The sequence below is a fragment of the Lissotriton helveticus genome, chromosome 10, assembly GCF_964261635.1.
Source record: "Lissotriton helveticus chromosome 10, aLisHel1.1, whole genome shotgun sequence".
NCBI classification, from domain to species: domain Eukaryota; kingdom Metazoa; phylum Chordata; class Amphibia; order Caudata; family Salamandridae; genus Lissotriton; species Lissotriton helveticus.
The window spans coordinates 372,961,563-372,977,981 of NC_136071.1; the positions used below are offsets into that span (position 1 = coordinate 372,961,563).

The 16,419-nt window shown below is 44.9% G+C and overlaps 1 protein-coding gene across 8 annotated transcripts in view; it reads right to left on the reverse strand.

Moving 5' to 3' along the window:
* LOC144784029 (uncharacterized) overlaps positions 1–16,419 on the reverse strand; it is a 517,674-nt gene that overhangs the window by 137,916 nt on the left and 363,339 nt on the right. For all 8 annotated transcript variants that reach the window (XR_013601611.1, XR_013601612.1, XR_013601613.1 and 5 more), the window contains one exon: positions 15,136–15,279. Coding sequence is in view for 5 of the 8 variants with exons in the window: in XM_078662728.1 (XP_078518854.1) it covers positions 15,136–15,279 (144 nt within the window). In the remaining 3 variants the exon portion in view is untranslated. The remainder of the gene's footprint in view (positions 1–15,135; positions 15,280–16,419) is intronic.

The following is a 16,419-nucleotide window of genomic DNA, read 5'->3' on the forward strand; positions in this document are numbered from 1 at the left end:
TGTGGAATTATGGGCCCCTATAATGACTAGGGTTATTAACACAGCAATTTGCTGTGGCTTGCCGCTCTCCTGGTCAACGGCTATCATTGTCCCTATTTTTAAAAAGGGAAACAAGGACGACCCCCAATGTTATCGCCCGATTTCTTTGATCGATGTATCCGCCAAAATCTTGGGAAGGGTGATACTAAACCGTTTGTCTGAGTGGACAGAGACAAACAACATTATCTCAGACACTCAGTACGGTTTCAGGATGGGCCGGTCCACGAGTGACCAATGCTTGAACCTCTACATGCTAGCAGCCAAATACACGAAGGCTAGTAATGAATCCATTTATATGGGGTTCATGGATTTGGCAGCTGCCTTCGACCATGTAAATAAGGTCAAGCTTTGGGACATGATGACCAGAATAGGGATAGAGGTCGGCCTTATTACCATCCTAAGAGAATTGCATAGCAGCACCTCAGCGCAGGTTCGGTATAATATGGAGGGGGGACGCACTGATTCCTTCCCCTGCAAAAGCGGGGTACGTCAAGGTTGCATTTTGGCGCCCTTCCTATTCTCTCTCTATATTAACAATTTGGAGCAGCATCTTTTACAGCTGAGATCCGATTGTCCATGAGTAGGGTCGCGTCATGTCCCTGTGTATTTTACGCAAATGACGCGGTCCTCCTCGGACGCACACCAAAGAGTCTACAGATTTTAATTGATGGTTTCATATCTTTTATGGGCTCATTAGACCTGTCTGTCAATTTGGGTAAATCTTACGTCTTATCTGTCAGCAACAAACCCTGCAACAAATGTTCCTTCACAATAGGGAGCCATAAGCTAGAGAAAGTTAAATCATTCTTGTATCTGGGCTTACTATTTGACAGGTCATTAATATTCAACTGCCTGGTGGAAGAGCGCTGCCGTAAGATGAATGCCACTAATGGCGCAATTGGAGGTTATGGACGAAGGTTGGGGAGATGGTGTCCGGAACAGGTGCTTAACCTGTATAACTCCATGTGTTGCTCTAAAGTTACTTATGGGGCAGAGGTGTGGGGCTTCGTGAATACCTGCCCACTGCAGCGGGAGGAGAACAAACAGTTGCGATCCATCCTGAAAGCCCCACAAAGTCTAGCTGCAGTAATTGCACACAGGGAGTTAGGGATCCCCTATCTTGAAGATCTGGTGAAGGTTAGGCCAATTTTAGCCTGGCTAAAAATATGGGTTAACTCAGAGGCGACTTTAAGCAGGGAAATCATGAACGACTGCCTGGGCAGAGATAAATTGATGCGAATCCCGTGGCTCATTTATGTTAAGTTTGCATTAGACATTCTGGGCTTCGGGAATCTCTTTGCCGACCTGGCAGCGATTATTCCTCCGCATAAAATGATTGTAAAAAAAGCGTTTTTGGCACACAAAGTTACACAGAGAACAGAACTGGAAAGGGCTAAAACGACTGTGTGTGCTTATAACCTTGTAAAGATCACAGAAGGAATGGAACCTTATTTATATTTGATACACAATGCCCAGGACAGGTTTTTAATGAGTCGTTTTAGGCTCAATCTTTTACCGTATTTATTGGCGTCATCACTGGGGTATTCATCTACAATTGAGCAGAAGGGAACCTGCGGCTGCGACAATAGGTCTCTGCAGGATTCCCTTAATTTTGTATTGTTATGTCCATTTTATTCAGAGCCTAGGCGTAGATTTTTGGTTGATATTTTAAAACAATCTAATATGAAATGTGCTTAAGAGGCTTTGATCTTTCTGCAACAAGCGACCGACCCCCCTACATTGTGCTGTATCATTAATTTGATCAAAGTAGCGGTTCGATTAAGGGCAACCATAGGGGGGGGGGGACTGCCCCAGCCAGGCGCCTTGCGACGGGCTCTCTGACTTTTTTCAGGAAAAAATTACTAAGTTAATCTCTCCATTTGAACCAGTCTTAGCTCCCTCCCTGATCGGTGACACCGATCCTCAGATAGGTCTGTTTAATTCCTTCGAAGAGCTTACTCCTGAGACTGCCACCAAACTACTTATCCAGGGCAAATCAGGGTCACCACTGGATCCAGCTTCTGCTAAGGTGATGGGCAATCTTGCCCCGGTCCTGACCAGCCCTCTTCTTTCCATCTGGAATTCCTCGCTAAGCTCGGGTCAATTTCCCTTGGCTTGGAAACAGGCTATGCTGGTCCCTATCCTGAAAAAAACGGATGCGGATCCTTCACAATTTTGTAACTACCGCCCGATCTCCCTTCTGCCTAAGCCAGCTAAGATCCTGGAAAAGGCGGCTCAGCGGCAACTGGCTCACTATTTGGAAGCCGACCAGTTGCTCCATGACTCGCAGTCGGGATTCAGAACCGGCTATAGTACTGAGACCGCGCTTTTAGAGGTGTCAGAGACTATTCGTGAGTGTGTTGACAGGGGCGAGGAGGCCATGTTGGTCCTCCTCGACCTGTCCGCCGCTTTCGACACTGTGTCCCACGAAATACTCCTAGACCGCCTATGGCAGTTAGGAATTGTAGGTACGGCTCTGACCTGGATCAGATCGTTCCTTACTGGACGGACACAGAAGGTATTTCTCCGGCCCTTTGAATCAGAGGGTAAACCTCTTTTGTGTGGAGTGCCTCAGGGCTCCGCCCTGAGCCCTCTATTTTTTAACGTCTATTTAGGCCCTCTGGCTAGGGTGGTGGAATCTTGGGGGGTCAGAGGGATCTCTTATGCTGATGATACTCAGCTGGTATGATCATTTAGAGATCGCTCTGACACCAACTTTTCCAATTTTCGCAACTGCCTTAGCAACATTTGTTCCTGGATGGCTTCTAACCACCTGGTTTTGAATACGGACAAAACTGAGGTTTTGTTTTTTAACCAAAAAACGGCACTTCCCAGTACCTTGTGGTGGAAATCAGTATTGAATCCCCCCCCTATCCATGCCCAGACGGCTCGCAACCTGGGTTTCCAATTTGACACTGCCCTGTCTTGCAAAGCCCAGATCAATAAGGTTTCATCAGCCTGCTTTGGCAAACTCCGCATGATCAGGAAGATCTTTCCTTACCTCCCTTCGGATTCCCGTAAGACCATTGTCCATGCCCTGATCACTTCGCATTTAGACTATGCCAATAGTCTCTATGCAGGCGCCCCCCTCTACCTTATTGAACGTCTACAAATTGTACAAAACGCTGCGGCAAGACTGATTGGAAATATTCCTTTTCGCCACTCGATATCTTCATACCAGAAAAAACTTCACTGGCTTCCTATCTCCCACCGCATCCAGTTCAAAGATCTGATCCTGGGCTTCCGTGCTCTCAACGGGTCAGGTCCGGTTTATTTGCAAAAGAGACTCAAACTCTCTCAATCTGTTAGAACGTTGAGATCAAACAGCCTTCGGCTCCTGGTGGTACCTAGATTTTGCCGTTCCAGGAGTGGGGCAGAGCGTTCGGAGTAATTACAGCCAAACTCTGGAACAGCCTTCCATTGGATCTGAGGTTCATTGAGACGGAGCCTTTGTTCTGACGCAAACTCAAAACTTGGCTGTTTACCTCCTTCTAGCAGCTCTTTCTCTTCTAGCTTGCAATCTGTTAGCGCCGGGACACCCCCTCCATGGGGGTAGCTGTGCGCTTTATAAGCTTCTTAAATAAATAATAAATAAATAACTGTGAAACTTCGATGATAGGTTTTAACGGCTAGTAACGTCTTTTTAATATATTGTGATTATGTCTGTATAAATGTTAGGATTCATGTTGTTTAATTGTATTTTAAAAGGAGCGTATATTATATGTTTGTACTTTTATGGTGATTTTTAATCATCGAATAAAGAATCCTGACTGACTGACTGAATTCGAGAACCCAATCGGGGTTTTGACTGATAGCTGCAGAGAGGGTGTAGCGCAGGCGTTGCAACTGAACTGCGGGTGCTGGTCTCAACTTTGGTGGTCCTGTGCTGATCCTAATCTGGTTTTCCTGTCCTGGGTTTCCATTCTGCACCTGCTGGCCTACTGGCAACTGCATTTCCTTGGGGTTCCTACTGTCCTTAACTGACCCGTGGCCAGGGATGGTCTCCACACCGTTCTAGGTAAATATAAATCTGTGAAGGAAACACACTTGCGTTCTTTTCCTTTACCCTTTCCTGAGATCTTGCTAAAGTTATAATTGTGTATGTTCCTTTCTTTCTTTTCCCATGTAACAAAATTCTGAAGTCGTGAAAGTACTTTTCTTAGCATGTTCTATTTTTCCCCATTCCTTTGAGCAACTTGTGAAATACCGTCTATAAAATATAGATGTTCCTTTTCTTTACTCCTTCCTTTAGCCAAATTAAAGTGGTTGGTCTGAATTATTAGCGTGTCCCAATTTTTTTTTCCCTATAGCTACATGGTTATTTCAAATTTACTTCATTATAAGTCAAGGTTTTGCTCCTCAGACTGCTTTATTCAGTTGCTAAAGCTTCTGTGTGACATAGTCTCACTCATTTGAGGTTAATAAAGATGCTCTTTTATATTTCAGCTTCTGTGCCAATTTCTTCTATGTTGGTTTAAAAGGACCAAGTATCAGTGGGACCCCTAAGAAGATTTATTGATTTATTCAACCTGCCTGAATCCCACTGGTTGGTTGTGGTCGATCTATTATCCAAAATGGGACATTTCATTTCATTGAGTAAACTACCATCACCAATGGAATTTAGCCATATATTTTTGAACAATGTAGTTAAACTCCATAGCCTTCCAAGTACGATTATCTCGGACAGAGGCCCTCATTTTTTCACTAGGTTTTCAAATCAACTAAGTAATCAGTTGGGAATTTAATTAGCGTTATCATCTGACTTTCACACTCAGACTGATGGGCAGTCCGAAAAAGTAAACCAATATCTTGAACAGAGTTTACGTAGTTCAACCACTACTCTGTCAACACAATGGGATGAGGTGTTAACCTTAGCAGAATTCTCATATAACAATAGCATTCATGCAGCTTTAGGGTGTTCACCATTCTATTTCCTAACTGGTTTTCATCCACGTTCTATTCCAGTCACACTTCCTGATAACGATCGAATTATGCCCGCCGTTTCAGAAAGACTGGCAGAGTTTCAAAAATTCCAAGAACAAGCCAAAAAGATTCTGGCCAAAAATAAATCTAAGATGAAAAAATTAGCTGATAAACACAGACTACCAACACCATCATACAAGGTAGGAGATCTTGTTTGGTTGTCAACCAGGAACCTCCCAATCAGGAGGTGGCGTCGCCCGTAGAGAATTCTCTTTTCAGCCCCTAACCTTTTCCTCCATCGGATCAACTGACTTTTTAGTCGTCCGTTCACCGTCGTTTAGAGTCCCGCTTACCTGCTTGCTCATGTACCGTCCCCCCCAACCTTCCCAACTCTTTCTCCCCGGCTTCCAAGATCTAGTGTCCACCCTTGCGGTCAATAACTCCTCCATATTGGTTTTAGGAGATTTTAACTTCTGGCCCTCCAACCCCACAGAATGCTCAACCTCTAAAGAATTCTCGGACACCCTTCGTTCTCTTAACTTTGATTCCCACGTTCACTCTCCCACCCACAATCAGGGTCACATCCTTGATCAGATTTGGTCTCTCAACTGCCCTATAGCTTCCTTGTCTATTTCCCCTTGCACCTGGTCTGATCACTTCCTGATATCCTTCTCCCTGCACCTAACCCAGCCACCAAGCCTTCTCTTCCCAAAAACACCTGGGCGCGCTCTTGGAGCCAGGTGGACGTGGCTGCTCTTTTCACCACACTTTCCGCATCCAGCCCGGACCTAGACGGCCTGTCATCCTCCGCACAAGCCGACTCTATAAATTCCTGGCTCCTGTCGGGCTGCGATTCTGTCGCCCCCTCAGGCGGGTGTCCTCCAGACGTCTGAATGACACAAACCGCTGGTTCAACGAGGAACTCAAGGCCCTTAAACTCTCAGTACGCCATGCCGAGCGGGCCTGGAGGCGTGATTACTGCCCCAGCCTTAAAACCCAGTATTCCGCCCTCCTGTCCCAATATAAAAAAGCAATTCGGACCACGAAGGCTGCCTACTTCTCCTCCAAAATTCTGGCTGCCGAAAACCAGACTAGAGAAATCTTCTCCATTGTACACGACCTTGCCTACTCCGACGGAGCCACCCTTAAACCCTCTCCCTCCCAGGATTTATGCGACTCCCTTAACACCTACTTCCTAGACAAAATTTCTAACATCAAAGCAAAGATCCCCCCCCCTCTTTTGTCGACCCCCAGTGCCCATCAGTCGAGGCATGCCTCGACTCTCTCCCCCTTTTGACAGAGGAGGCCTTTCTCTCCCTCCTCCCTATGGTCAAATCAGGCTCTCCCTTGGACCCCTGTCCTCCTCACATCCTTAGACATATCTACTCGGCCTGTGTGCAGCCCCCTCTCAAACTTCTTAACAGTTCACTGTCCCAGGGCATTGTCATTCAACCCTTAAACACAGCCACCATTTTGCCCATCCTGAAAAAACCTGGAGCCGATCCCTCAGCTCTTGTCAATTACCGCCCTATTTCATTATTGCCCTTCCTAGGGAAGGTACTGGAGCACCATGTTACCCGTACGCTCAGTACCTTTGTGGAGAGAACGGGGTATTAGCCCCCGACAGGCTGGGTTCTGCCCCGCACACTCTACAGAGTCCGTGGTGCTATCGGTCCTTGACAACCTCAGAGAGGGTATGGACACCAACCATCCCCAGGCCTTGGTCCTCCTCGACCTCTCCGCCGCCTTTGACACGGTTGATCACTCCATCTTACTCTCTCGTGTCAGGGCGGCGGGGATCGAAGGTTCGGCCTTGGTCTGGCTGTCCTCCTTCCTGAGGGACCGCTTCCAGGCAGTACGCCTGGGCGACTTCTCGGCGGACTTCCGGAAAGTTCCATGCGGGGTCCCCCAGGGCTCCTCCCTCTCCCCCTTTCATTTAATTTGTACATCGCCCCTCTCATTTTCGCCCTCCAGCAAATGGAAGTCACCGTCTACAACTACGCGGATGACCTGCAGCTTATCTTCACCTTGTCCCCATCCCCTGAGTTCATGGCGATGTTCCAGTCTATTTTGATCTTCATCCGGGACTGGATGAATTACAACCACCTGAAGTTAAATCCAGACAAAACTGAGCTGGTTCTGACAGGTGGTTGCTCCAGTCCCTGGTCTTCTCTCTTTTGGCCCCCTCCCTTTTTCCTTCTCTGCCCGAAAACTCATTGTCCTGGTGATGATAATCTCCCGCCTGGACTAAGGAAATGCTCTATACTGTGGCATGCCCGCCTACAGCATGCGACGATTACAGCTGGTCCAAAACCAGGCGGCCCGCCTGGTTTACAACTTGGGCAAATTTCATCACGTTACGCCTCTCCTCAAGTCCTTGCACTGGCTCCCTATTCGAGAACGAGCTCAGTTCAAAATGGGATGCATCACTTTTCAAGCCCGGGCCGGCACTGGCCCCGCTTTTATTTAACTCGAAAATCAAAGCATACGCCCCCGTCAGGGAACTACGCTCATCTTCCCAACAGCTGTTGGCAGTCCCACACTTCAAGCATTAAAAGTGGGGAGGCACGAAATTCTCCACACTTGCCCCGGCCTTCTGGAACTCCCTTCCCATCCACCTCAGATCTTCCACTCACTACCTGCACTTTGTTTCTCTACTAACTGTACCCGCCTGCTGGAATTCTGTTTGCTACCTGTGAGGCTCCCTAGCGCCTCGTGTCTTCTGAGTGCCTAGCTCCGTGAAACGCTACTTCTCGCAGGACCCGCTCCGCGGGTCCCGCTTCGCGGCGCTTGCTGGTCGAAGAGCGCAGAGGAGGGGAACCTTGTTGTGGACTGGGCTGGCGCTAAGCGCTGCAGGGCTGCGAGCGTGTTGTTTGCAGGACTCCAAGTTCCAGGAGTCCCTGCTGCGGACCCGCCCGAGTCACCTGGGCCGCTCTCCCTGGCAGCCACGCCCTCTGTGTTAAGATTATAAACCGGTCTTGCTGCCTGCGTGGGATTGTTTCTCTACTAACTGTACCCGCCTGCTGGAATTCTGTTTGCTACCTGTGAGGCTCCCTAGCGCCTCGTGTCTTCTGAGTGCCTACCTCCGTGAAACGCTACTTCTCGCAGGACCCGCTCCGCGGGTCCCGCTTCGCGGCGCTTGCTGGTTGAAGAGCGCAGAGGAGGGGAATCTTGTTGTGGACTGGGCTGGCGCTAAGCGCTGCAGGGCTGCGAGCGTGTTGTTTGCAGGACTCCAAGTTCCAGGAGTCCCTGCTGCGGACCCGCCCGAGTCACCTGGGCCGCTCTCCCTGGCAGCCACCCCCTCTGTGTTAAGATTATAAACCGGTCTTGCTGCCTGCGTGGGATTGTTTCTCTACTAACTGTACCCGCCTGCTGGAATTCTGTTTGCTACATGTGAGGCTCCCTAGCGCCTCGTGTCTTCTGAGTGCCTACCTCCGTGAAACGCTACTTCTCGCAGGACCTGCTCCGCGGGTCCCGCTTCGCGGCGCTTGCTGGTCGAAGAGCGCAGAGGAGGGGAACCTTGTTGTGGACTGGGCTGGCGCTAAGCGCTGCAGGGCTGCGAGCGTGTTGTTTGCAGGACTCCAAGTTCCAGGAGTCCCTGCTGCGGACCCACCCGAGTCACCTGGGCCGCTCTCCCTGGCAGCCACGCCCCCTTCATTTAGACTACTATAAATCTCGCACAGACTTCCGCTGCGCGGGAGCGCGCGGGAAGCGCCCGGGAGAAGCCCGGGACAAGGGCGGGACCGTCTGTGGTCGTCAGTGGCCGAAGTAGGCCGGGCCGGGCCCCGTCCCTCTGTTATCTGTATAATTAACATTGTTCATTTTTCTACTTTTCTAGCTCTTATACGGTGTATGTGTCTTGATAGGGAATTATTGCGTCACTGCTCTTTGTAAACTCTATAGTATCTTCCCTAGCTCACACATGACGGCAAAAAAACTCCGTTCTGGTCGCGTTTTAGTGGGGAGATCTGGTTCTAAAACTAAATCGAACCCTTTGCGTAATAAAATTACTTCCTCAATGCAATTGAAAGGCCAATGTCAACTTTTTAATTTATGGGAGAAAGGTAAGGATAAGATTTTAGAGACCCATCCTCTTACGGAAACTATAGTGGATAATGCTCCTGAGCTCATAGAGAATCCGATTGTATCTTCTGTTTTGCCTACTAATTCTGCTATTCCGGAGGGTGATTTTACATTACCAGACATTGACTTAACAGCTCATAAGGGTTTGTTGAGACTTCCCCAGGATAAGGTCAGGGTTAACTCCAATACTGCCGAAGCTATTACAATTTCGAGTCCCTGTCCTCTTAGTAGTACCCCTTCAAATAAATTAGATTTTTCTCTAGCTCAGTTAAATTTTACTTCCTGTTCTGGCCCCAATCTGAACAACTTGCCTATGAGTCCTCCAAGCACTAATGACAAGCTAATCTCCAACTCCTTATCTTCTTTGGAATCTTTATTATCTTCTATTCTGAGTTTACTGGAAAAATTTGTTGGAGGTTCAGATTGTATTTTCGATACTGTGACTCAAATCCTAAGAGTACTCATACATAATAAGAGTGGGTCAGCTCTTGAATGTCTTCCAATGCCTGTTAATTTTCTAGAGATTCCTAATAAGAGATTCCCGAACGAAAAAGTAACATTAGACCCAGTTCAAACGCCGTCATACCCTGAAGATCAGAAAATAAATAAACTAGTAGTCATATCAGTTGATCCTAAGGTTGACAAGGTGGTTTCAGCTGGAGCTAATTGCATAGTTACTCACAACGATGAGATAGATGTGTTACCTGTTTCCCCTGTCACTCAAAATTTGGAAACTCCCTTTCTTTTCCCTATATTCTCGCTCCAGGCAAAAAAAGAGGATGAGGCTCTTATAGCTTCTCCAGGTAATGTTGAAAAGATAGTTTCGTCAAAACAAAAAAAGAATAGAATAAAAAAGAGAAAACCCATCCGAAGATTTTCAAAAAAAAGACAGAGGAAACTTCTGTTTGAAAAAAATTTTGAACCCATATTAGAAAATTCCACCCGGACTGAGCAGTCCTTTGCCTCACAAGAAGATATAATTGTTCCTCCTAAAGTAGATTTAGTGACCATAGGGTCTGGTCTTACAAGTTCCTCTAACCTCCCTCTCCCTATTGTTTTATCATCCCCTGCTAACCCTCTCCCTCCTACACTTAATCCTTTGGCTAGACCTTTTCAAGACTCATCCTCATTTGTACCTATGTCCTTGGTGCCAACCAGGGAAAAAATAAATGTAGATACTTTTTTTCTAGATTTTTCTCCTTTATTTGATACTGATCGAATTCTAAATAGATCAGCCTTGCTCACTTGTTTTCAAGAGATCGAAAGCTTAAAATTAATTCAAACTTCGGACTTGGATGTGGTACTTCTTCTTAACACCACAGTAGGGAAAACAGCAAGAGTGAAATTTCAGTCTAAAGTGGTGTTAAATCATATTTTACAGTGGGCTGAGGAACTACAAATCAGAGGGATTGATGTTACTCCGTATTTCGTAGAAAAACAAAGCGAAAGTTTACCCTCTAATTTGTCTTCTACCTCTAATATTAATTTGAATCTATCAAAATGGTCTTCAGTTAGATCCGAGAACTTAAAAATATGCGTTTCTAAAAATGAAAGGCAAGTTCTTTATAAAAATCCCCCCCTTCTTAAGCAAACCTTGAGGGATGATAATTCAAAATGGAGTTGGTTACCGGGAGTTCTCTCTAGTAAATCTTCTTCCTACCCTAAACCTCATTCAAATTTTTAACAGAGATTTGAAGCTTATTTCATGGAATACTGCGGGTTTTAAAGATCATAAGGAAAAACTATGTTTCCTACGTTCCCTAGAAGCGGACATAATTTGTCTACAGGAAACGTGGGTGGAAGGTAAATTATTACTAGAAAAGGAGTACTTTGTCTTAGAAGGTAGTGCAACTCATTCTAGGAGAGGTCATGCGAAGGGTGGAATAGCATGCTTATTATCTAATAGAATTAATTGGAACTATTCTCACTACCTTGATCCGGATAAATTGTTTCAGGCGATAATTTAAAAAAATGTATTCAAGGATTGCCCCAATAGATTGCTTGTTTTGATAAATACTTATATTCCCCCAAACTGCAGTTTTAATGATGGTTTAAAAATTCTCTTCTCCTACATAACTAAAATTATGGATACTACCCCCCCCCCCTCTTATATATTAGTATTCGGGGACCTGAACTGTAACATATCTAATTGTGGGCTTGATCTGTTTAGAAATAAACATAGGGAAGAATCTCTTACTATACCTCAGGCTTTGTTTCCATCTAATATTAAATCCAATAAAAAAGGTAAATTAGTTCTGGAAGGTCTGTATAAAGTGGACTGTCTAATAGTAAACGGGAGACTGCCTTCTGACATCCCGGCTGCTTTTACTCATAATTCAAAAAATGGAAATTCTATTATTGATTATGTAATTGCAGATTGCTCTTTTTTTTCTTTTTTGAAAGATCTTTCGGTTATAGATACTAATCTTAGTGACCATAATGCATTGATGCTTTCAGTTTCTCTCTGTCCACCTATGGCGGATTCCTGGAACATCAACTCGGATATGGTGAATTTTGGCGCCAGCTCGGGGAAATGTTTTTGGAATCACCGTTCTTTTGAGTGCTTGCTGTCTCTTTTATTCTCTACTGTGGAGAATTTATTCCGCTGGGATGGGAGGGAACTGTTAGGATTTGCAGATTTTTTAGAATCCGTGATTTCAATAGCAAAAAAGAGCCCCTTTGTTAAAAAACCTTTAGTGGTCCCCCAACCGCTTCGGTTATTAAACATAGAAATAAATAAAGTAATAAGGGGGCAGTATTTATCATTTAGTCAGGAAGCCCACCAGAAGTTAGCTCTTCTAAAAAGAAGGAGAACTAGGCTTAAGGCCCGTTTAAAAGAAATAAGGAAGATTCCGTATGGATTCAACTTAGGGAAGCCTCATATAACGGCCTAGCCAAGACTTTTTGGTCATTAATTGGTAAAGGCTGCAGTACTAGAGCTAGTCCTACGCCAATTGCCATCGATGAGCAGATTTGGGTTCAGTATATTGAGAATTTGTATAGTAATAATAATCTACAACTAAATGTTGATGTAACTTACGTTGACTCTTGTGTGTATGATTCCCCATCTGAAAAGGAAATTGAATTAGCTATTAAGAGTATGCACTCCTCCGGTGCGATGGGTCCCGATGAGATTCCCATCTCTGTGTTAAAACAACAGAGTGAGCTTTGGAGCAAAATTCTTTTTCCTCTGTTTAGATCTTGCTTTGCTAGCGGAATAGTCCCCCCTTCCTGGAAAGGGAGTATCCTTGTTCCTTTATATAAAAAAGGGGCTAGAGACCTTCCTCAAAATTATCGTCAAATTGCTTTGCTTGACGCCATCGGCAATGTTTTTGCTAAATGTATTCTCACCTTAATCAACGATTGGGTAACTGAGTTCAAAATTCTACCTTTTGAACAAACTGGTTTCAGGCAAAAGCATGGAACGTTAGATAACTTGACTGCACTTCAAGTTATTACGGGAAAATATGTGAAAGTTCGTGGAGGGCATGTCTATGGTGCATTTATCGACTTCTCCACAGCATTTGATAAAGTGGACAGAACATTGCTGTGGAGAAAGCTATTTGATCTGGGGATGCCCCCCTTCCTTATTAAATTAATCCATGCCCTTTATTCAGACACCTGGTGTAGAGTGCTGCTTGGCGGTGAAAGAGGTTTATCTAGAATAATACCCACATCCAACGGGTTAAAGCAGGGTTGCCTACTGGCTCCTTTACTTTTTTCGCTCTATACAGTCGATTTACCTCTGGCTCTCTCAGCATGTTTAGGTATAGCCCCGACCTTGGGGGGCGTTCCGATTGTATGCCTTATGTATGCTGATGATATTTTGATTCTCGATCTTACTCCCAAGGGTCTGAATAATCGCCTGCAGTCCCTATATGAATATGCTGGAAAACACTATTTGTTGATAAATATTGCAAAAAGCAAAGTGATGTGCATGTCCGGGAGGAAGAAACCTAAATTTTCTAACTTTCCATGGGCAGTGGGGGGTCATAAATTGGAAACCGTGACATCTTATGCTTTCCTTGGTAAAATTGTTATGAGTAATTTAAGTGAGAAAGCTCATATGTCCAACAATTCCCGGAAAGCCATCTCTCAGGGAAAGAGTTTGATATCCTTGTATAAAGCCACAGGTAGAAGGCATTTCTCTATACTCCTGGATGTATATAGAGCAAAAGTACCTGCCTCCCTACTATATGGAATAGAGATAATTGATCTAAAAAATTGGAGCTTTTTAAATTCCTCAGAAGGAAAAATTTTACGTAGTCTATTAGCCGTCTGCACAGCTAATTCAACTGCTGCCCTAAGACAGGAACTCGGCCTACGTAGTAGCTGGGTCCAAGGTCTTGCAGGAATCGTACGCTGGGTTGTTAGCCTTGCAAGGAGTGAGCCCAATACCTTAAGACATCTTATAAAAAATGAGTTGTTGGGAAACTTTAATGACTATTCATTGATTGTAAAAAATTTCAGATATGCAGTGGGTCAATTACAACTAGATGAAGATGTTTTATTTTCCATATCTTCTTATCAGTTAAAAACCCTTTTGAAGTCCTCCATGTGGGAACTAGGGTTCAGGCTGGATAGAGATTTCCGGATGTTGAAAAAAGGCTGTACTCCTGTTATTGATTCGTGCCTATTGAGGAAAGCTCAACCATATACTCAATGGAACATTCCTCATGGCGTTAGACGCCTATTGTTTTTGGTAAGACAAGATCTGCTCCCGTTGAAATCTCTTTATTCCAGATGGTATGGCCATTCAGCGATTTGTGATTTCTGTCAGATGTATGAGCAAGATTTGTCCCATGTCATTTTCGTTTGTCCAGCTCTGATGTCTCTCAGGCGAAGATGGTTAAGACCAATCTGCCTTCAACTGAACATTTTGCCTGCCACTGCTTTCAGTGCGGCTATGATTAACCCTCCAAATGAAATGTTTTGTTTTAAACTGTATACATTTTTTAAATGTTTTTTGGATCTGTATTAAGTTGCTAATTTGGATGCTATGTACTTGCTTGACATTTTTGTACGCATATTTTCGGTCTTTTATGTGGACCTCGTAATGAGTTCCGATATCATAATAAACGAAACTTGAATTACCTGCACTTCCGAAAGGCGCTTAAAACCTTTCTCTTTTCACAAACCTTCCTATCATAACTGCCCCACTCTTTTCATCCTCCCCGATCTCCCTACCCTCTTGGGCTCAGTACCTCATAGCGCCATGAAACCGCCAGGTGTACGTGCGCTCAACAAATGCTTTAAACTCAAACTCAAACATTCAGATAGAAGGTCCTAAAAAACTTAAAAACAAGATTTATTAGACCATTTCCAATGGAACATTTTTTTAATGCAGTTTCCATTAGGCCATATCTACCCAGAGACTACGTTATTCACCCTGTCTTTCATGTATCACTTCTCAAATTACACAATCCATCCACACGAACCGATAACCCCCCCAACTGTTGTTATAGGAGACCACCTAGAATATGAAGTGAAACAGATCATGGATTCAAAGCGCGTACGAGGTCGCTTGTACTATTTAATTGATTGGAAGGGTTATGACACATTGGAGAGACCCTGGGAACCTGAAAACAATGTCCATGCCCCACGATTGGTTAAGGCTTTTCACGCTCTTCACCCTGAGAAACCCCGGCCATTGAGACGACCTTTGGGGGGAGGAACTGTTAGAGGTTGATCCTGGTTGTCATCTGAATGTTAGATTATTGGTAGGAAGAACTAGGATTACAATCTTGTTTGTGTTAGGGTTCCTGTGCATTCTGTGACTATTGTACACTCTGCATTATTCACCAGCTGTTTGATTTGAAGGTAGCAGTGTTTGTTTGCACATTGGAGTCCTGTTCATTTTGTAATATTTAGTATTGCCGCTATTTGGAGGTAGCAGTTAATACACGTGGGCCTTGTGGTTACGCCCAAGAAAAACTGCCAAGTAGATTCACGTGCAGTTCAAAAGACACGTGTAATGCTCAAGCGGCTATAAAGACCCCACCCGCTTTCCAATGGTGCTTCGCTTCGTCGCGTCACTGTTGGAACCTCCGGACCCATCCCTGCTGAAATAGAAGCTCTGCTGGAACTTACCTGATTCGGGAGCCTTTTTCGGACCTCCTCCACTCTTGCTGCCTTGTGAGGATTCTTCCTGGTTTCCCATTTCCTCGAGAGCCTCCGGAAGTCGCCCTTCTTCTTCCTGTGTCGGCGGCTCTCCCCAGAGCTTTCCTTTAAAGCCTGCAAAGAAAGAACACGTGAGAGATCACATTAATTTTTCATTACCTGTGAACTTAAAACAGTTCCAAAAGCCGATCTAGATGTTCCGGTAAATCTGGATTTTCCGGTAAGTTTATTTAAGCATTTTTGCACATCGATGGTTTAAATACTGCTTAAAGCTCAGACGAAGGATTTAGAACGGATGGTGCATTGACAGCACATTTGGGGCTAGATGTAGGTAATTGAAATTTACCGATTCTAAAATACAGAATTTTACTGATTCAGTATTTTAGAATCGGTAATTGGAATGTACTTAAAAAATCTGTATTTTTTACCGATTCAGTAAAATTCGGTATCTGCCATTGGGAATTTACCGCATTGGCATTTACCGAATCGGTATTTACCGAATCGCTATTTACCGAATTGGTACTTCTCATTCAATCCTATGGACCTTTTGGCCCATAGGAATGAATGGGAAATACCGATTCGGTAAATACCGATTCGGTAAATACCGAATTGGAAAGGAAAGAAAAGTGAAACTTAGGAGTCAGCCAATCAGGTGCTACCACCCACCCCCTCCCAACCAGGAAGTGGCTACACCCAGGCAGCTGGAAGTAATTAGAAGCTTCTGGAGAGGCTGTGAAAGAAGAGCTGAGTCCCTGAGCCGCAGGAAAACGTTTGTGCTTTTAAAGTTGGAAAATGGCATGCAGCAGTGAAAAGGAACTTCCAGAGAGGAAGATAAAAATTAAATTTAGCATCATGGAGCTGCAGGTACTCATGGAGGAGGTGGTTTAAGAACACCAGCAATTGTTTGGAAAGCAGTTCCTGACTGTGGCTGAATCTGCCAAAAGTAAGATTTGGCCGGAAATACAGTAGAAGGTGAATGCTGTAGGAGTGACTCCAAGGGACATAGATTACCTGAAAAAGAGGTGGTATGACCTCAGGAGCATGACTAATAGGAAAATTGCAGAGCTCCACAAAGAGGCAAAAAAAACTGGAGGAGGGAAGAACCGTGCAACTCCCCTGACTGAGCTGGAGGAGCTGGTGGGGTCCACCATTGAACCAGAGAGCGTCTGTGGACTGGGAGACGCAGACGGCTCAGCCAGAACTGCCACCAGAAAAGGTAAGACGCATGCACAGCAATCACTCCCACCCCATCAC